This window comes from Spea bombifrons, chromosome 9 (assembly GCF_027358695.1).
Source record: "Spea bombifrons isolate aSpeBom1 chromosome 9, aSpeBom1.2.pri, whole genome shotgun sequence".
Classification (NCBI taxonomy): domain Eukaryota; kingdom Metazoa; phylum Chordata; class Amphibia; order Anura; family Pelobatidae; genus Spea; species Spea bombifrons.
In genome coordinates, this window is record NC_071095.1 from 33,694,894 (window position 1) to 33,717,632 (window position 22,739).

The 22,739-nt window shown below is 42.5% G+C and overlaps 1 protein-coding gene and 1 non-coding gene across 9 annotated transcripts in view; one reads left to right on the forward strand and one right to left on the reverse strand.

Moving 5' to 3' along the window:
- GPHN (gephyrin) overlaps positions 1-22,739 on the forward strand; it is a 330,342-nt gene that overhangs the window by 204,826 nt on the left and 102,777 nt on the right. For 5 of the 8 annotated variants that reach the window (XM_053474853.1, XM_053474854.1, XM_053474855.1 and 2 more), the window contains one exon: positions 15,141-15,183. In XM_053474853.1, the coding sequence (XP_053330828.1) occupies positions 15,141-15,183 (43 nt within the window). Of the gene's footprint in view, positions 1-13,086; positions 13,150-15,140; positions 15,184-22,739 lie in introns of all 8 variants that reach the window. The other 3 variants (XM_053474851.1, XM_053474852.1, XM_053474856.1) reach the window with 1 other exon arrangement.
- LOC128466759 (small nucleolar RNA SNORA35) lies at positions 17,941-18,070 on the reverse strand. The gene has a single exon (XR_008345539.1). It is a non-coding gene; the product is annotated as a small nucleolar RNA SNORA35 (small nucleolar RNA).

The window sequence follows — 22,739 nt, forward strand, 5'->3', positions numbered from 1 at the left end:
GGGGAGAACAGATGCGTTGAAGGTCGAAAATAAAATTCCTTAAAAGTAGATGGCCTGGACCAGTCCGCTGCCCTCATTAAATCCTCCAAACGGCCACCGAGACAGATGACTTTCGTAGCAACAGCACTCCTAGAGGAATGAGGTCCAAACACCGAGGTGTCCACCCCAGCAAGTCCCAGAATCCGCTTCAACCACCGTGCCAAGGTCGTAGAAGAAACTGGACCGAATGGTGCCTTGAAGGATATGAAAAGGTTGGGATGAGAGGAAGACCTCAAATGTGCCGTACGTTTTTCATATTCCTTAAGACAAGCCACAGGACACAATGAAGGAGTAGAAGGAAAAGCCGGGTAGGAAACAGACTTGATAGAAGTCTTGGTATGCCTGGATATATTAAATGTAACCCCCGCCGGATCAAAAGAACGACCGTCAACATCCAGGGCGCGCACATCCGCTACCCTCTTGCATGAGATTAAACATAGCAGGGTAACCAACTTAGCCGACAAGTCCTTTAGGGAAAGGTTTTCATTAGATGGCCATGAAGCCAAAAAGGAGAGAACACAAGAAACATCCCAAGTGGACGAATACCTAGGACGAGGAGGTCTGCTAAGCCGTGTGCCCTTCATTAAGCGACAAACCAGAGGGTGTTTCCCGATCGGACAACCATTGAGACCATCATGAGAGGCCGAAATTGCCGACGTTGATGGTACGATAAGCTCTGCCCTCCTCAAAGAGAGATGTGAGAAATTGGAGAATCGCATTCAAAGGTGCAGAAGAGGGATCCAAGTCCCTAGCCAAGCACCAACTAGACCAAATTCTCCAGGCTGATCCATAAGCCTTCCTGGTTCCCGGGGCCCAAGACTCCGCCAAAAGGCGAGTAGTCGTGTCCGAAATTCCGTGGATTGTCCAAGGTCCCCGGAAAGAAGCCACGCCACTAGGCGTAGAGACCCGTCCTGAATCAAAGGATGGGAATGACCCTCCGGACTCAGCAGAAGAAGAGGCAATTGCGGCAACAACCTGGGTTGGTCGATCGACAGTTCCAACAATGGAGGAAACCATGGTTGTGACCTCCAAAGCGGAGTGATGAGCACCAACTGAACACCCTGGCGCCGAACTTGGAGCAAGGTGCGTGGTATCATGGAAAACGGGGGAAAAGCGTATTGGGTGCCCCCGGACCAATCCTGTGCGAAAGCGTCCACTGCCAACGCGTCTGGATCCGGTCTCCAGCTGAAATACCTTGGAAGTTGCGTGTTGAGTCTGGAGGCGAACAGGTCTGTACAAAATGGACCCCACATCAAAGAGATAGAACGGAACACCGCTGGATCTAACCTCCAATCGCGTGGTTCCGCGATATTCCGCGTGGACCACAATGTTCCTGCTCAGACAGTATCTCTCTGTCTCTCAGACATAGAGAATTCTCGAGCCAAATCCGCCAGTGCCTTGGAGTGGGTACCTCTGAAATGATTGACGTACCGTACGGCCGAAACATTGTCCATCCTGAGTCTGATGCAGACGTTGACATGTTCCTTCGAAAAACTGCGAATTGCAAAAGACCCCGCCAGAAGCTCCAGAGAGTTGATATGAAGACCGGCTTCCGCTGGAGACCACCTGCCTCCCGTAGTGAGCCCTTCGCAATGAGCACCCCAGCCGTGTAGGCTGGCATCCGAATCGATGGTGAAATCCGGACGAGGGCCTATTATGGCATTGCCATTCCATGCTTCCAGATTTCGGATCCACCACTGCAACTCGTGCCTCGAGTCTGCGTCCAGAGAAACGAGATCCGCGTAGGATGCCCGTTCGCGGAGATGAGCAATTTTCAAGCGTTGGAGAGCCCGGTAATGGAGCGGAGCTGGAAAAATTGCTTGGATCGAAGACGTAAGCAACCCCACAATCCTGGCAAGGAAACGAATCGAGATGGTCGGGCGCTGCAGGGCACGAGTCAATTCCTTGCGAATTGTACGAATCTTGGAAGTCGGGAGACTGAGCATCTCTTGTTCTGCGTCCACCATGAACCCTAGAAACTCCATTCTGTGGGATGGTGTCATACAGGATTTATCTTCGTTGATGAGAAACCCCAGCTCCGAAAGGAACGAGATCGACAAGTGCAGATGGGCCAGCAGAGTTCGACGATCCTGAGCCATGATCAGGATGTCGTCCAAGTAAATGATAAGTCTTACCCCCTGCGTGCGAAGCCACGATACCACAGGACGAAGCAACTTGGTGAAACACCATGGAGCCGACGAGAGCCCAAACGGAAGACACGTAAAGCGCCATTTCCGCGCTTTCCAATAAAACTGCAGGAGATCTCGAGACTGCTCTGCTATGGGAACCGTGAGGTAGGCATCCTGTAGATCCAACTTCGCCATCCAATCGTTCTGTAACAGCAAGTCGCGCAGAAGATGAATCCCTTCCATCTTGAAATGCCTGTAACGTACCAAAAGGTTTAGTGATTTTAAATTGATTACCGGACGGAAACTGCCACCCTTCTTTTGAACCAGGAATATGTTGCTGACATAACCTGGGGTTCCTTCTGAGGCTACTTCTATAGCGCCCTTTGACAATAGAGTGGTCAACTCGTTGTCTATGAGTAGTTGATCCTGTTGGGAAAACATAATAGGAGAGGGAAGAATCGTCTGATACGGGTAAGCAATAATTTCTATTGTGTAACCCCGAACACAATCTAGAATCCACACGTCCGCCGTAAGATTTTTCCAAGCTTGGAAAAAATGACGGAGACGTCCCCCCACCTGAAGCGGGAAAGAAGGGATGGTTAGTTGTGTACTCACCATAGGGACGTCGATGGGCTCTACCTGAACCCCTGGAGCGCCACGGCCTGGCTCGTGAAGGGAAGAAAGGTGAGGGTTGCTTGAACTCCCGGCGTGGAGGGAGCTGCGTGAAGGAGCCTCTGGAAGTTCGAGAGGAACTGAAGGCGTTACGGCCGGCCAGACGGCCCCGGAATCTGCCGGCCCTGGTGGAAACCCGTGTCTCAAACACCCTTTTCATAGACGATTGGGCTTTGTCCAAAGCGGTGAAAGCACCGACAAATTGCCTTAGTTCCTTTATGAAGGAATCTCCAAATAAGAGACCCTGAGCATCTTTACCCGCCTCTGACAGGGCGAGGTTGGCCAGCTTAGGTTCCACCTTTAGAAGGATGGCCTTACGTCTCTCTATGCAGAAGGAAGTGTTAACATTCCCCGCGATACAGATTGCCCTCTGGATCCACCCCAAGAGGGTGTCTGGGTCAACTGATTCCCCTTTCTCTTTGGCATTAGACGCCAATTCGAATAATTTAGTCAATGGGCCAAACACATCCAGGTGTTTATCCTGGCAGGATTTAAGGGCAGACTCTAAACCCTTCCTTGGGTTCCAGCCAGATTTGGCTAAATACTGGACCATTTTCGGATCCACCGAAGGTGTTTCACAAACTTTATTTGGAACAATAGGGCGTGGGCATTCCGCCCTCAATTTGTTTCTGGCTGATTTAGAGAGAGGGCGTCTGACCCATTTCTCAAGGTACTGAGCAATATGTGTTGACGGTACCCATTCTGATGAACGTGGGTGATGAAGACTCTCTGGGTCGAAAAGAGAGTCTCCCTGGTGATCGAGAATCCCTGGCGAGGATGAAGAATGAGAGACCCCTTGGTCCTCTTGTTTGGGGGAACCTGGTTCCAAGGAATCAAAAGGTTCCTCGTCCAAATCCTCATCAAAATCAGAGGAATCCTCAAGTGGCACGACCTCCTCAGCGGAGTCAAGCTCCGAATCCGAGTCCTCGGGGAGTGTCTTTGCGCACTTCCACCGCCGCGCCCGTTCTGCCTGGCGCGGATAGGCTCTTTTGCGTGCTGGTACCACGCTATCTAGGGCGGTATGTACATCGCCATGTTCAGTAATTCTGGAGGTCGGGGGGTTAATGTGCCTTTGTTTAGATAAAGCCTTTTTGGGCGCTGTCGTTTTAAGGGGAGCAGAAGCACCTTGTTGAGAACAAGTATTAATTGCCTGGGCAATTGAATGGGACAAGGTAGATGTCATGGATCCCATGGCTGCTAAAATGGCATCAGACACAGACTTGTGTAAATCTACATGAGGCCCAGAAGTAGAAGGGAGATTACTACTACCACTGGCAATAGGCACAACCGTCTCAGATTCTAAATCCCCCTGGGAAAGCAAGTTTTCTGCCTGAAGAGGCACATCCTTGACAGCTTTAGGCATGATAATCAGCTCAACAGCTCAACCGAGCTTGAAATACCAAAACCAACTAAAAAGGGGGAAAAACGACTTCTCGGATAGAAGCACCAGGTTGGGAGCTTACCCCTGCCTGGGCGCACGAGAAACGCTGTCCTAAGAGAGGTGTGGACGACGGAGAGGACGACCGAGCAGCTGAGCCGCGAGGAAGGAAAGCCACGAAGATCCTGAGGTGAAAACGGCAGCAGCGCGCATGCGCAGTAGACCGCCGATAGAGCGTCTCAGAGAGACGCGAATAGAAGAAAACCACGGCAAACTACGTCGTCAAACCGAACAAGGGGACGACCAGGCAAGACATACCGGGAGGGTAAAGGTAAGTAATGAGAAAAAACGAAAACAAGAAACCCGAAACGGGAAAAACCAAGAAAAACAACCGTAAACGAAGGGATAATCCAAAAGAAAATGCAAATCATGTAAATAATAAATTAGCACATAAATAATGAAATAAATACATTAAACAAATACATTAAATCAATAACGTAAATCGGGAATACACAGAAAATATATATAATCTGGTATAAAGAAGGAAATACACTGGATGGTACTTATCTGATCCAGTGAGCAGCAAAGAAAGAGGGTGATTTCCGGGAGGAGACTTCAGTTATAGAGAATACTGTATAGGGATTGGCTGTTGGGGCCACATGTTATGTTTTATTTTTTCCTCTATTCAAATTTTCTTGCTGCTATTTGTTTCAGTAAAGAAAGAGTTAAGCAATAGGAGCCTCCGTGTCTTGTCATAAAATCAGCGACTTAAAATGTCACCGACAAGTGATCAGGTAATAATTATGATTTTTTTATTTATTAATAATTTGTGTTTTTTCATAATTAACCTAGATGACCCCTCTCTCTTTGTAGAGCAGGGTCATCCGTAGGCTGCCATAATGATCCGATCACTCCTATTGGCCAGGAGCGATCTGATCAGCCCAGCCCAGCATTTGACCTGGAAGCACCCTGGACTTTCAGGTCAGTGCTGTTATTTTTTTTTTTATTATTATTTTATTATTTTTTTTTAATGTATTTATTTTTAAATATTTTTTTTAAAAAAATGTATTATTAATTTTTACATTTTTTTTTAACTCTTTCAATGCTGATGCTCCATTGAAGCACAGCATTGACTGATATTTAGTCCCCACAAGTTTGTGCCTATGGCAGCTGGGACACAATCTCCCATAGACTGGAGATTGTAGGGGAGGAGTCTCTTTGATCAGTCCTACAGGACTGATCAAAGGACTTCTGGGGGCTCGTTTTTGCTGTTGCTGGTCAGTGCCCCCTACAAAACGGGAATTAACCCCTTCAATGCTGTGATCGCGGCATTGAATGGGTTAACGCTGCACTGACGCTCTCATGGAGCGATCAGGCAGCAGGGGGGTGTTGGGTCAGGTCCCCACACAAGTCAACACACCACCCCCTTCCCTGAAGCTGCCTGTGGCAGCTGAAAACGCGATTGCAGATTTTTCTGCAATCGCGGTTTCTGCCTAGAGAATCACTCCGTGGGAGTGATCATAGGCTTGGAGGCGGGTTTAGAGAGGCTGTGTTGTCTGCCCAGACTCCTGGGCAGGCAGCAGCGCCCCCACGATCGCCACGATTGTGGCGATGTGGGGCCGGTTTTTGGAGGAGACGTACCTGGTACGTCCCGGTCTACCAGTGACTGTTAACCAGGAATTACCAGGTACGTCCCGGTCCTGAAGGGGTTAAAGGGAACCTTTTTCTACCCCAATTTAGGTTTTCCTTGTGGCGCCAATGAGTTGGGCCATGCAGATCTCCACTTGATTCTCCACTAAATAATTATATACTTGTGCTCTTTTATGTGGTGTATTTAGGCCCTGGGTGTTTACCAAAATAAACGTAACCATACTTGCGAGAAACTCCCCTCTTACTCTTCCCCACCCATTCCCCGACACCTATAACATTAGACATATAAATAACATATAACAACAAAAATATTGTTCACAAGGAGACTAACACAGTCCCAATTGGTCTCCTAGCCCGATTGCCCCTGCACGGGCGGGGCTCACCCAGCCATCTTCTGCCTTTCTCTTAATAAGCATACCAGCTGCTGGAGAGAAGTGCCAACTGCCGCATCTCCTGTTTAGGTGTTGGTTCCCAGGGTAATGCATGCTTGGGTTAGTCCTGACTCTGGGCACTCCACTGTTGCACATTCTCACCTCTGTGGATTGTAAACAGTTTTTGAGTCTGTGGTTACAGTCCCTTGTCAGGATTTTTGTTTTCAGAGTCACTGGAACAAGTCTTTTCCAAAAAACCTATAGTTTTCTATAAGGCTTACCTTCGAGTCAATGGAGGTTACTCTGTGCCGAGATCACCATTGTTCATCCCTTGGCGATCCAGTGGGGGCAATTGCCCCTACCGAGAACTGGGAAATTTCCAGAATAAAGAGGTAAGTCCCAAGTCCTGGACTTACCTCTTTATGTCCCTGATTTCCAGCAACCTTGTATTGCATGATCCAATAGTAGTAGCATGACTATGTGTGAGCTCTGTTTAAGACAAACAAAGGGTTATCAGGGTAAGTGAGTTGTATATGTATGTGCTTGTTTCTGGGTATGTTAGTGTGTGTGTGTTTTGAGGTATGCTTGCGTGTGTGTCTGGGTATGTTTTGGTGTATGAGTATTCATTTGTTAGTGCGTGTGTGGGTAGTCTCTTAATGTGTGGTAGTATGTGTGTGTCATTTGGGTAGGTTAGTCTGTGTGTGAAAATGTTAGCATGTGCGTATGTTGGGAAATGTTATCATGTGTGTGTCTTGTGTTAGAGTCTCTAGGTGTATGTGTTAGTGTGGATCTGCTACTGGTTTATTCTTACACCTACACTCGCTGGCCACTTTATTAGGTACACGTGTTCAATTGCTTGTTAACACAAATAGCTAATCAGCCAACTCAACTCAATGTTTAGGCATGTAGACGTGGTCAACATGAGTCTGAGTATTTTAGAAACTGCCGATCTACTGGGATTTTCATGCACAAGCATCTCTACAGATGGTCCGAAAAAGAGAAAATGTCCAGTGAGCAGCAGTTGTGTGGAAGAAAGCACCTTGTTGATATCAGAGGAAAATGGACAGACAGGTTTGAGATGACAGAAAGGCAACAGTAACTCAAATAGCCACTCGTAACAACCAAGGTATGTGGAATACCATCTCTGAACGCACACCACCACACCAGGTGCCACTCCTGTCAGCTAAGAACAGGAAAAAACTGAGGCTACAATTCGCACATGCTCACCAAAATTGGACAATGGAAGACTGGAAGAACGTTGCCTGGTCTGAAGAGTCTCCATTCCAGCTGCGATATTCAGATGGCAGGTTCAGGCTTGTATCAATTGTTCAGGCTGGTGGTGGTGGTGTAATGGTGTGGGTAAGATTTCCTTTGCACACTTTAGGACCCTTAGTACCAATTGAGCATCGTTTAAAGCGACAGCCTATCTGAGTATTGTTGCTAACTATGTCCATTCCTTTATGACCAAAGTGTACCCATCTTCTGATGGCTACTTCCAGTAGGATAATGCACCATGTCACAAAGCTCACATTATTTCAAACTGGTTTCTTTAACATGACAATGAGTTCACTGTGCTCAAGTGGCCTCCACAGTACCCAGATCTCAATCCAATAGAGCACATTTGGGATGTGGGAGATTCGCATCATGGACAGCGGCTTCCTAAACTTAACCACTTGCTCGAGAAATGTCTGTGTATGCATACACAGATGTGTACATGTGTATATCTGTCACCACAAATGTTGTGGTTTAATTATAAACCATACCATTTATCACCATAAATAATAAAATGCGAATAATAGTCCACCCCAACTCAGACATAAAATCCAGAGATGAATGATTTGCAGTGACATTTTCTTCATGATGTTCCAATCCACATATATACATAGGCTTAAGACAAATACAATACCTTATCATATGTAGAATAAAACCACTCTTTTATTAGAGATACTGTATTATTCATGACATAAAGAATTAGAATGTTCACAGCTTTCAGGAAGTCACCACACCGTTCACTCCTATGCTGGAGTACAGGATGATATCCACCTTTCCTTAAATAGGGCTATCGTGTAATAAGTTTCTTCAATACTTGACTTCCCTCTAGTGAGTTGTGTTTTATAATTAAGTGCTGGTGTTCTGTGTATGTAGTTTCTGTTTATGTAATTTGTGCTGCATGTTACTTAGGTTGAATAATTCCATCTACATCTGTAATCAGCTACAGTATCTTAGTGCTATTGGCATGCTAGTCTGTTAGACAAGCTAACCTGCCATGTCGCCAAAATGGGTGGGTAATAGGTGAGCTGCAAATAAACACTCTACAAGCTGTGAGCAGTGTTGTGGTTTCAACTTCTTTACTTTACGAAACATGAAAGGCAAGCACTGACAGATTTCTCCAGCAGGTCTAGTTTTATTCAAATTACAATCGGTATAAGGTATTGATATCAGTGCATACAAATTGCTTTAACATTTTTATATTGACTATGTTTTAGTATGTTTAGATCAAAGCAGACATAGTTAGAAAAAGACAACAAAAAACAACTGAATATATAACACATTGATATTGCCTATATTTTATAGTTTGCCAGTTAATATTTTTTAAAAGCATTCACTTGCTCATTACCTTTCTTGTGGAATAGAACACATGGAAGCCTGCGCAAACTTCCTCTTCTTATTGACTGTTCAACGTATACATTTCTTAAAGTATGTGAAGCAAGTTTGTAAATAAGTAAGGCTCCATTGTGTGGGAAAGACCTTCACTACAGCTAGTTTCTAATCTGCTGTTAAGAAAAAAACTACTTAATATTTAGTTTAGTCCTTTCATGACTGAGATATTGTGAACATTTTCTGTCTTTGCCAACAAAATGTTGTAATTAAAATAGCAAGATTTGAACAAAATTTGTGTCAAAGCATGTGCTTAACATTTTAAAAATGTTAACCAAAGCTCATTGTGTATACATATCTGATTTTGTTCAAAATTGATATGCCAAGTGGATGTTCATAGTAGGATGCACAGTATTGCCTAACACATTTTCAATTGTTTGTGTGGTAATACCATGGGCGTAGGAACCGGGGAGGACAGATTCCCCAAGTAAATCTTCCGGGGGGACTCGATAATGAAGAAATCCCCCCCAGGGCCACAGGAATCCCCCCAATCGAAACGCTGTACGGCACCCAGGCTGAGGAGAGGGGTGCAGAGCGGTCACTCATTAAAGAGTTTTCAGCAGCCGCTCGGCGGCGCCACTCTGCTCCCTGCCGCCACCCGCCTCAGCGCTGCCCTGGCTGCAGTGAGCGGAAGGCATCTGTCTCGGTGCCGGTGCTTCACGCTGGAATATGATGTCATATGCCGGTGCTCAGCAGTGAAGCCGCGTGCAATGTGGCAGAGCAGCGAGACAGAGGCCTTGCGCTCCCGCCACAGGACTTCAGCACGCTAGGGAGAGGGTAGATAGTGTAAGAAGGGGGGCTAGATAGTGTGAGAAGAGGGGAGAGGGGGTAGATAGAGAGAAAGGGGGATAGAAAATAAGAAGGGGGTAGTAAGAATATTGAAATAAAGAGTGAGAATTAGAGAGAATGAAATAATATGTGGATGAATTGTGTGAATGAGTAAGAGAATGAATTCATGTGTGGATGAATTGCTTGAATTATTTGTGAGAAGGCATTAATGTGTGGATGAATTGCTTGAATGATTTGTGAGAAGGTATTAATGTGTGGATGAATTGCTTGAATGATTTGTGAGAAGGCATTAATGGATATATGTATCATGGATGTGACTTAAGCAGGGTGTTTGAGCCTTGGGGACCAAGATGGCACAGACAGCGTGTTTATGGGACAAAGATAGCAGGCGGGCTGTTCGGTGACAAAGTGGGCTCACTCTTGACTGTAATCTGTTTGTGTAATCTGGGTGCTGGTCAGGTTCTATGTGGGGAATGTGGATGCCAGGGCTGGCTTTGGGTTGTGCAACCTGTGATCTATGTCTGTAATTTATGGGGTTTTATCTTTTTATGTGAATTCCAGTTGATTTATACCTGCAAAGCCGGGTTTATATGTTTTTCAATTGCTCTGTATCTGCTATGCTATGTTTCCATTATTTCCATTATTTATGTATACCTGCAAATATAGGGTTTGTATGTCTTATTCAGTTGATCTATACATGCAAGTGCTGCTTCATGTGTTTATTTGATCTATACCTGAACTACAGGGAGTAAGTAAAAGAGAGGCATGGCTTAGTGAATGAGTGGACAAAGGGACTCTGGGGATGATTATGGAGGAGAGGACCTCTCAATGTCACGGTAGAGTCAGAAGGAGGGAAGACTGCACTGACTCTCTGTCTTCTCATAACCTGCAGCCAGTGTGGCAAATATTTCTCTTGGTGCGGGAGCGGAGGGAGCGATTGCATGCTAGGGAGCGTGGAGCGGGGCCCAAGGAAATGCTTGCCTAGGGTCCAATTTTTCAATATTTCAAAAAAAGTTTTTGGTTACAAAGATTAGCTGTTTTTCCCCTCTATATTTAATGTATTAAACATACATTATTTTTACCAGTGTTTCAAGTAGGGATGCACCGATATATCGGTGACCAAAATATATCGTCTGAAAAGGGAACTGTCGGCAAAATGCCGAAATTAAAAAAAACGGCCGAAAATAATCGTCCGCTGGGCCAGGCTGCTTACCGGTGTGTCGGTCGCACACACTGTGAGAGCAGTGTCTCTGGTACCGGCCAGAAAAAGCAGGAACCCAGCGGAGTCATGTGAATGCACATCACATGACTCTGCTCCGATCCTTCTTCCCCTGGGGGCGGGACAAGAGAAGTTGCTCGCACAGCAACACACAGAGGGAAGCAGCCAGGCCCCTGCAGAAGTCTGCAAGTGAGAGATCTGCAGTTCAGGTAAGGGGGTGGGGGAGGGTGTATGAGCAAGTATGTGTGATTAAGGGAATGTATTAGTATATGAATGTTTGTGAATGAGTGTGTGATAGCATGGATGTGTAAGTGTGGGAGGATAACATGGCTTAGGGAGCCTGTAATCACACCCCTATCATGCCCAGGTTCTAGCTTGTCTTGGCTACCTGGGCATGATAGGAGTGTGATTGCTTTTATTAACACTTTTATTAAAAGTAAGTAACACACAAAAATTGGACAGAAAAATTAAATAACAATTAAAATGAACAATTAAAATTACAATTAAATAACAATATTACCGTATTTGCTCGATTATAAGACGACCCCGATTATAAGACGACCCCCCAAAATCAAAATATTAATTTAGGAAAAAAACAAAAAGCCTGAATATAAGACGACCCTATAGGAAAAAAAGTTTTACCAGTAAATATTAATTCATGTAAATATATTTTTTAAATTTCCTTTTATTTGCCAACCTGCCCCCCCCCAGTTATGCCACTCTGCCCCCAGAAATGCTTTATACCCCCCCTATTTGCCACTCTGCCCCATGATATGCCTTATACCCCTATATTCCACTCTGGCATATAGGGGGTTAAAAGGCATATCATGGGGCTGAGTGGCATATAGGGGGTTAAAATGCATTTCTGGAGGTATATATGCATATCATGGGGCTGAGTGGCATATAGGGGGTTAAAATGCATTTCTGGAGGTCCAGAAATGCATTTTAACCCCCTATATGCCACTCAGCCCCATGATATGCCTTTTAACCCAGCATGTACTGGCTGCCTTGGCTTGATAGGAGTGTGATTGCTGCTAACAGCAATCACACTCCTATCAAGCCAAGGCAGCCAGTACATGCTGGAACCTGGGGATGATAGTAGTGGGATTACAGCCTCCCTATGCCATGCTTCAACCTTCACCCCCCTTACACATCCATGCTATCACACACAAACACACATTCACAAACATTTAAATACTCATTCATTCCATTAATCACACATACTTCACACATTAATCACACATACTTACCCAAAAACCCTCCCCCACCCCCTTACCTGAACTGCAGATCTCTCACTCGAAGACTTCTGCAGGGGACCGGCTGTACCAGCAACTTCTCTGGCCCCGCCCCCAGAGGAGGGAGGGGGAGATAGAGTTCTGTGAGGAAGCTACAAGCTTCCTGTCCTCCTGCTTCTAACGGAAGAGACGCTGCTCGCGACCGGTAAGCAGCATGGCCCCAGCCATTTTTTTGGGGTCTGATTAGAAGACGACCCCGATTATAAGACGAGGGGTATTTTTCAGAGCATTTGCTCTGGAAAAAACCTCGTCTTATAATCGAGCAAATACGGTAATATGTATATATATATATATATATATATATATATATATATATATATGCACTGTTAAACAATCACACCCCTATCATGCTAAGTCAGCCAATACATGCATGATAGGAGTGTGATTGGTGTTTACAATATATAATGATTTTTTTTTGTCCAACTTTGGTGTGCTACTAACTTTTAATAAGTGTGGTTATTTTTTTTAAAAAAAAAGGTGTGGGGGGGTGTTTTCGGTTTCGGCCAAGTGAATCCTGAATTTTCGCTTTCGGTTTAGAATCTTCATTTTGGTGCATCCCTAGTTTCAAGTTATATATTACTGTACATGTTTGCAAAAAAAGAGATGGGGAGAAAGTGGGGTAGGGGATAGTGAGGAAAGAGGTATCTGATGGGAAACAAAAAGGGCTATCTGATGGGGGAAAATGCTATCCCCCCAGATTTTTAGGGGTTCCTACACCCATGGGTAATACCAACATAAATCATCAACATAAATTTAAAACATCACTATGAGGGTTATTTTGAGATCAACCTTGAGAAGACTGTTATTTAATATGTGTCTGCTTCTTGATTCAACAATATAAGTGTCTCTGCTTATTTTCAATCTTTTGTTTTTGTTCATGCAATAGCTCCACTATAAGTTGGAAGGGCTTAAAGATGAACTCAGAAGGAATAGAGGCTGCGAAACAAGAGTAACTATTACTGATCAAAGGAGCTGCTTCCATTCGCAAAAAAAGACGCTTTGCGCTATGAGTTTGAGCTCCTTACTCTATTTTGTGAAGATTCCAGACTTTCATTTTACTTCCTTAGCGTTGTCTCTCCACTAACATTTTTCTCTTATTAGCTCTTCTCTTGTGTACTTTGGATATCTGTTCTTTTTTTCCCGCACTAGTTCTTAATAGACTACTTGTTTATTTCTAGGAGTTTTATGTTGTTATAGTTTCATTTCACTGTTAACTTTATTTTGAAGCACTTTTATTCACTTTTCTGTTCCCCAACTATATCAAACCATGAAACTCTTACATTTGTAGGGAATGTTATTTTGTAGATTTAGTTTCACTTCGTTACATGATTTGTTCTACCAATTCATCCTGTCCTAATATTTATTTTGGTTCAGGTTTTGTTTCTTGAATTTAAAAATAACCTACACAACATAGATTATATTGCACATATTTATTTTATCAGTAATTTCTTATTAAAGACAATGTATCAGTAATTATTGCTTTAAAATATAGTGTCTATATATTAGAGGTTAAATGTACATTAATCCAATCTACTTTCCACTTTCCGTTTTTTTTAATGTTCGGGTAGTAAAGTGTTATATAACGATTAAAGAAAGAGATATATTTGTAATGAAAGACAGAAAAAATACACCCACATAATAGAATCTTCATAATGTTAGATGCTTTGTTTCTGTGACTTGTCCAGCCTTGACAAAATAAGTGTGTGTACAAACAGAATTAATTCCTTGACCCTCTCCTATATAGAGAGATATAGAACCACTTGAATTTCCGCATAATGGCATGATACTGATATGGAACTGTTTCAGTTTAGCCAGAATGCTGATCCTTGTTTATTTTTTATTTATAACTCTCTTATTTGAGACTATTTAGAAAGATAACTACACACCGTATGGCAACATCATATTATTTGTGCCTTGTTATAGCAGAAAGAAACTGATCTCTAGTCAACACATTGTAAGTACTGAACAAGTACCTGTGCCCTAATAAGTGCTGGCAATCTTTTAATAGTATTTTCACAGTCACCCCATTGGGATATTGTCAATACATTAAAGTATTATTTGTCAAGACATCTCTTTCACAAACCTTTCATATGGTTCCTAGCGGTCTTTTATTCTTTGCTAATTCTTGGGCCAGACCTTCCAAATAGATAAATGCATTTGTAATTTTCCTATTGTGTCCATTGATCAGATATTTAACTGTGATAAGAATTGTCATGTTATATCAGTTCTGATAGCACATAGTAAATTGGATCGAGGCTCAATGGTAAATATTTATTCCGGTTGAAGATGTTTATCTTTAGCATTATCAAATTTAATAAGCAAATCTGAACCAAAACCAGAAGACATTAACATAATACATGTTTGTCAACTTTGGTTTTTCTTTCAAACATTGTTTTTTTCCCAGGAAGAACAGTCATAAACCATCATTAGTTGCAACATTACTGTCATAAATTAATCCATTGTAGCAATTGAGCTGTGTTGCTTGATAGAATTCAACCTGTTGTGTTAATATAAACATCTGCAATTTATGGGCAGGCGTATGTAAGGGAATTTGTGCTTGTAATAAAAAAACAGGTCTCTCTATCATAAAGCCTTTTACAAGACATAAGTGGATTTTAATAATCATGCTGTGCTTTGCTAAAATAATGCATAATAGCATCCCTTAGGTAGATATATTAAGCAACAAAAGTCCAGTTTGATGTAACAGTATTTTAAAAAGTCTACATTAAAAAGTGATCCTAATGATGTTTTTGTGAATATTATCCTAGATACAAATATACTTTTAGGACTTTCCAAGTCATAAGAGCCTGTCCAAGAATTGCTTGCTTGTTATAATGGTTGGAACACATTTCCAAACCGTGTTACAGTCCATTTTGTAGTACTTAAATTTGTATTTATGGACTTGTGCTCTTGATAACAAGTTAATTGCTTTCTTTACAGGTCCAGTCCAGATGTAGCAGCAAGGAGAACATACTTCGAGCTAGTAAGTATGCACTGAAACTTCAGCAATGTCTTTCTGTAGACATTTTTTTTATGAAGAAAGTTCATAAACAGAGGTTTGGGTATTAGAATAGCATGCAACAGTGCTTAGTGTGTGTGTTGTTGCTGATGGAGAGAGAAAAGACTGTTGATAGACAACATGACCTCCTTTGCTCTACAAGAAAAAAAAATGGGTGAACTGAAATAGTTTTACAATGTGCTTTAGTAAAGAAATTAGTTGGTTTCAGAGCGAATTTTCCTCTTTTTTTGCACAAAGCTGATATCAGGGATGCTGTACATTGCCAAAGTTGTACGTTCCCTTGCTGTAACAAAACTGTTACTTAACCGGGCTTATTTTTTTCATTTTGTACCCTTTGGGACCGAGGCTGTTTTAACACTATTGCGGTGCATGTGTTCAGCTGTAATTTTCTCCTCTCTCATTTAGTGTACCCACACAAGTTATATATTGTTTTTTCAGGACAAAATCTTTTACTCACCTACAAAAGCAAGTAAAAACACTAGCTAAATAGATTCTAGTATTTGTCCTGAGTTTAGAAAAAATACCCAATGTTTTTATGTGTTTGGTTTTTTTTTTGCTGTTTTTTGTAAGTTATAGGGCAATAAGGACAAATAGCGTTTTATGATTTCCAAACTTTTTTTTCCAAACCTGGTCATTCTGCCTCCATCTCCTCTTTGGAATATCTTTGACACTGGTTAACTCAATTTATCCCCTTCAAACTAGAAAACTAGACGCCCCAGGGTATTTTAAATGCCTTTATTTTAACCGTTTCCATGCACTAATGATACAACTAGGGCTGCAACTAACAATTATTTTCATAATCGATTAGTTGGCCAATTATTTTTTCGATTAATCGGATAAAAACAAAAAATATGCAAAATTTCCGTTTATTTAAAATAAAAACTTATAATTTACATTAAGATGAGTCATTAACACTTTTATCTCTTTAACACATTTCTCTATTTGCCTTATTTTTTTACTGACATAATAATTAAAGGTATATTTACAAGAAGCCAAAACACATTATTTCTCAAACTTTTACCAAAATACCAAAAAAAGTTTTACTAGTAAATATTCATTCATGTAAACTATTTTTTCATATTTAGTAAAAACTATGAGAAAAATGCCTCTTGTTTATATTTTCTTTTATTTGCCAAACTGCCCCCAGTTATGCACATCTCACCCCCAGCTTGCCACTCTGCCCCAGAAGTACCTTATACCTCCTATATGCCAGAGATGCCACTGTGCCCCCTGAAATCCCTTATACCTCCTATGTGCTACTCTGTCCCCTGATATGCCTTATACCCCCCTATATGCCACTGTCCCCCCCTGATATGCCTTATAGCCCCCTATATGCCACTGTGCCCCCTGATATGCCTTATAGCCCCCTGATATGTTACTGTGCCCCCTGATATGCCACTGTGCCCCGATATGTCTTATACTGACAGCGCTAAAATAGGTATAAAAATATGCTTTAATAAATATAGACAAAAAAGAATAGATAATACACAATACAATATAAATATATATAAATATATGGACAATACAAACAATAAATCAAATATTACAGCAATCAAAAAATAAAAAACACAAATTAAAGAATGCACATAATTAATACATGCCGAAGAAATTCTACCTGCCCCACCAGGGGTTAATATATCAACAGAAGAAACACGGGGCAAATGAACATAAAAATAAAGATAATATTCCAGGCTTAGCTTACCCAGTGGTGCTTATTTGTCCCGTTTTTCTTTTGTTGATATATTAACCTCTGGTGGGGCAGCTAGAAATGGAAGTAAAGGGAAGTAGCGAAGGTTGCGCACATCACGCACTAAAAGCCAAATCCCCTGCAACGCCGCAGGGTACCTGGATCCTCTCCGGCAGCCGGTGGGGGTCTGTGCAATGCGCGCAGACAGCTGCTTCTCCCCTCCCTTCCACTTCCACTGGGGCTTCCGTGATGGTGCACCGGTCCGGAAAGTCATTGACGCCGGCGTTCAGTAATAGAAGCCCCAGCGGAAGTGGAGGGGAGAAGTGGAAGTGAAGGGGACTCAGGGAGAAGGATGTCTGCGCGTTTTGCACAGACCCCCACTGGCTGACAGAGAGGATCCAGGTCTCCTGCAGTGCTGCGGGAGATCTGGATTCTACTGTTACCATTACATAAGTTATGGTGGGTAAAGGTGATGGAAACCCTTCCACTTAAATTTAAGGGGTAGTAGAAGTATTATTAAACGCTCATCTACAGACACCAGACAACCAGAAGGCTTATTTTTCCCTCAGAAATCTCATGGTGCTGCCATGACCACAAGGGATTCTGGGTAGGCGCATGCAAATAAGATTAACAATTATTACCTTTGCCTCTATTTGAGGTCGGATTATAGAAGGAGGGGAGTTTTTCAGAGCATTTGCTCTGAAAAAAAACTCATTTTATAAATCGATTCAACTAATTGATAATGAAAATCGTTGACAACGGTTTTCATAATCGATTATCGATTTTATCGATTCGTTGTTGCAGCCCTATATACAACCATACTTTGTCAAACTTTATAATAGGATTTTTTTTCACACAAATTGTGTTTTAGTTATAAATATACAGGTCCTGGTATATGTCACGGTCGAACAATACCCCAATATGTGTTCAGCAACATCTCCTGACTACAGCGATACCCCACATGCATGGGTTTGTCAGATTGTGTGGGAGCTAAAAGGTAACATTTGGGACATGTGTAATTCACTGTTTACATTTTTTGTACCCAACATTCAGAAGAGGCAGGCTACAAAAAAGCCTGGCCTGTCTCCAAGAAGGGATTTGGTCTAGCACCGTTAAGCGAACCCTCAGCCACAGAATAGACACAGGGGACACATGTCAGTGCAAATAAGGGCTTATAAAAATGGTGCAGCCAAAAACAGCTAAAAAGCAGTAAATGTAAAAATGTTTTTTTTAAAAAATGCAAAAGTGGAGCAGGAAAACTGGCAGTTCAGGACTGAGTGCCGGCATCACCATAGAAGTGCCAGCAGCAGCGAAGGTTGTCTATGCGCATCCCATGAGCGTTTGCAGGATGTGCACAGATAACCTCCGCTGCTGCCGGCACTTCCGCCGGGGCTTCTTTGGTGGAGCACCGGAAGGTCATGTGATGCCGGTGCTCCATCATAGAAGCCCTGGCGGATGTAATGTCCAGCAGCAGCAGAGGTTTGCATCGCACACACCTCCACCGGCTGCCCCACTAGACACCAGGGAGTCTGAAGCACGGGTCACAAGTAAATGGATGCACTGGTAAGTCGGGGGGGGGGGGGTTAAGAGTGGCATGGGGGGTTCATTGGTATTCTGGAGGCAGAGTGGCAAATAGGGGGGTTAAAATGCATGTCAGGGGGCAGAGTGGCATATCTGGGTGTATAAGGCATATCTTGGAGGCAGCGTAGCAGATAGTGGTTAAATGGCATATCTGGGGGAAGAGTGGCTTATTAGGGAGGCAGAGTGGCCTATAAGGGAGTATAAGGCATATCTGGGTGGCAGATGTGCATAACGGGGTCAGAGTGGCAAATAAAAGGAAATAAAAACAAAAAAATATTTTTTCTCAATCATAGTTTCATTAAATATGAAAAAATATTTACATGTGAATTTAATAATTACTAGTAAAACTTTTTTTTTGACAGGGTAGTCTTATATTCAGGCTTTTTCCCCTAAATTAATATTTAAATTTTGGGAGGTCGTCCTTTAATTGAGCAAATACGGTATTCCAAACTCATGGCAAGGCCACCATGCAAATACTGTGAAATACTCAAGGTTGTTCTATTTTGCAGGAAAAAAAACATACTTTGGATGAGGTGGGTTGGGCGCTGAGACTTACACTATATCGACAAAGGTATTGGGACACCTGTCCATTACACCAACAGAAACTTTTATGACATTGCTTTTTAAATACATAGACATTAATATGTAGTGAGTCCCCCTTTTGCTGCTATAACAGCCTCTGCTGTTCTGGGAATACTAGACATGTTGGACAATGCTATGCTTCCAATTTTGTGGGAACAATTTGGGAAAGGTCCTTTTCTATTCCAGCATGACTGAGTTGAATGAGTTTGATGTGGAAGAACTTGACTGGCCTGTACAGCCCCTGACCTCAACCCCATCAAACACCTTTGGAATGAACTGTAATGGAGATTGCGAGCCAGGCCTTCTTGTCTTGTCACTGCCTGACTTCTCAAATGCCCTACTTGATAAATAGGGGAACATTTCTCCAAATTCTTATGGAAAGTCTTCCCAGAAGAGTGGAAGCAGTTATAAGTGCAAAGTGGGGACCAACTACATATTTATGTTGATGTATTTAGAATGCATGTCGCAAAAGTCCCCATTGATGTAATAGTCAGGTGTTCCAATACTTTTATCCATATAGTGTATTACTAAATTAATTTGGCAGTATACAAATATGGACAAATATACAACTTGAAAACACTGATATCCTGTAATAGCAGCCTTATGACTTCCAAAAATAGTACATTAATATATTTTGGGCTATTTTAGTCATACTAAATGATGGATTGTATGTAGGAATATGGTTTTGAAATATGTCCTACTTCTACTTAAAAAGTAATTAAACTTCTAAAAACTTCTATACTTCAACTTGTAAAAAATAATATTGTTTCAGTACTGCTATTGCTCAAGAGATTACTGTATTTCCCCATGTATATGCTTTTTTTAGAAAAATATGGGGTCTCATTTGGGGCCGCACCAGAAGATCTGCAGATATTTTCAAAAAGTATGATTGAAATAATACTGTTTGTATAGAGACTTGAATATAGAACCATAAAATAACTGCTTAACCACAGCAAGAGTGCCTGTTTGGCAGTCAGGTACTTACATTATTAAAATGTTGATATTTTATTCGTCAAAAGTGGAAGTTTTAGGAAGACATGAATCCCATTACTTCTGGCTTAAAGCTAGCACAGCATTCCACAATAAGAGCATCATACACAGTCAAACGCTGTGGTGGTAGTGTGACGGTCTGATATTCAGACATTTTAAAAACACTGTTTGAGTTATTTTAAAGCATGCGGCCACCGCTATATTCTATATGGTGCACATTGTTGCTCCAGGGTGTGATCACACAGGGCCCCTTAAGCAGTTTTTGGTGTTGCGAAATACTTTGCTGTCAAGGCATTACAGCAACATCACTTTGGAGAAAAAACAATCCTTGATCACTTTCTCGGCTCATTCAATACCATGGCACGTCATAGGTCTTTAAGCGGTTAACATCAGCATTTTGTGTTTGTCTTTAGCTGTAATTTTCTTATTTCTCATTTACTGTACCCACACAAGGTTTTTTTAGGAACACTATTTTGATCGTATCATATATGTATAAAATATAGTGAAAAAAAATCATGTTTTACTTGATAAATCTTTTACTCATTTACAAAAGCTAATGAGAAAAACTGCTAAATAGACTAATATGTGTCCTGAGTTTAGAAATACCCAATGATTTTCTTTTTGGGGGGCTAAAAGGCCACATTTGGTTAGTATGCATTTTCAAATTTAAATTTTGACACGTGGGCATCCTGCCCCATGTGATATTTAGGACATCATTGACGCTGGCCAATTCAATTACCCCATCAAACCATATCTATCTTTGAAAAACCCCTTTGCTTGGGAGGTAAAATGCCACATTAAGGAGGTGTGTATTTTTTGGAATTTTTACATCTGGTCTGTCTGTAACCATTTCCTATTTATGGGGCATCTTTTGAACCCAGCCAATTCAATTTACCCCATCAAACCATACATTTAAAACTAGACACCTCATGGGCATTTCGAATGGTTATATTTTGACACTTTCCATGCAAAGATTTTTGTGAATAAATAGCACTAATTTTAGGACTTGCTCATATTTGTTGGAAATGCAAGTTTGCTCTCTGGAGGGGTTACTGTGCATCCTGGAGAAGGTTTTCCTGGTGGCTAGTATGGAGCGAGCAAACGGGATCACTGCTTCAGATTTTGGTGTTGTTGAATGCCTCGACATTGGTGGCAATTACTTTTTCAAAGCACTGTAAATAAGCTATACACATTTTCTTAGCATTTGAACTAGCCATTGCCAGGACATGGGGGAAAAACCTACCTTCTGTTCTATTGGAGGATTAAAAACAATTTTGAAACCCGTAGAAGAAATCAATGAATGTCTGCTAAATTTGAAGATGGAGTGACAAGTCTTTATTTATTATTTATGTGACTTATTTGTAATTATCTGCTACTAATACGCTTTGAAATTCTTAATGCCATCATTCCACTTGCAATGAGTTCACATTAAATGATTTAACTACGACCACACACACACACACACACACACACACACACGGGCATGAATCTACATTAAACCCTGAATCTACATTAAGCGGCCGCCCATTTAAGTGGCCGATTCGGCCACGCCAGGGCCGTCTTTAATGCCCGCAGCATCCGCGGTGAGCCGGCTGAACTGGCCGGCACACCGAGATGCCATTGCAGCCGATGTGGCTGTGACTCTTAAAGCGGCCGTAAGACATGCTGGCCGCTTTAAAATCATTAGTGTCCTGTTCCGTGTGACTCCGCCCCTTGAGCGGCACGTCACATTGTCAATGTGATGGGCCGCTCAAGGGGGCGTAGTCACATGGAACCGCTCCTCGTGACAGCTAAAAGAGCACGTTGGTGGACAGCAGCAGTGAAGGATGGCAGCAAAAACGTAAGTATTAAAAAAAGAAAAAAAATAGTTGGGGTAATATGCGAAAGGGGAGCCATATTCAAAGGGTGGGCTGCATTGGGACAACAATTAAATGCAAAATAGGGGTGGCTAGGGGTATAAGTACACAACAGGGTGGTTGGGGCACCACATAAATCAATACACAAAGGTGGGGGTGGGTGGGGGTGAGTTCAATATACATGGGTCAGTCATTAACAATTCAAAGGGGGGCATCAATACACAAGGGAGGGGGGCTGGCTGGGGACACATAAATCAACACACAAGGGTGTTGGGGCATAATGTACAAAGGGGGCTGGTTGGGGGCACAAATCCACATGGGGCAATACACAAGGGTGTGGGGGGAAATACATTAAAACCAAAGGGGGGCTGGCTGGGGCATCAATACACAAGGGGGAAAACAAACAAACAGCAAACCAGTGTGGAAAGCATTTTGGATGTGGGTGTCAGTGTCGCAGAGCCTGTCCTGGTGTGTGTGTTTGAGTGTAGGTGTCCTGGTTTGTGTGTGTTTGGATATCGGTGTGGCAGAGCCTGTCCTGGTTTCTGTGTGTTTGGCTGTCTGTGTGACAGACCCTGTCCTGGTGTGTTTGGGTGTCGGTGTGGCAGAGCTTGTACTGGTGTGTGTGTTTGGGTGTCGGTGTTGCAGAGCTTGTACTGGTGTCAGGGTGGGCTGTTTGGGGACAAAACTGGCTCACGCTGGGCTGTTTGGGGACAAAGTTGCTCACTCTGGACTGTAATTTGTTAACGTTATCTTGGTGCTGGTCGGGTTCTATGTGGGCAGTGTGGACACCAGGGCTGGCTTTGGGGATGTGCATCCTGTGATCT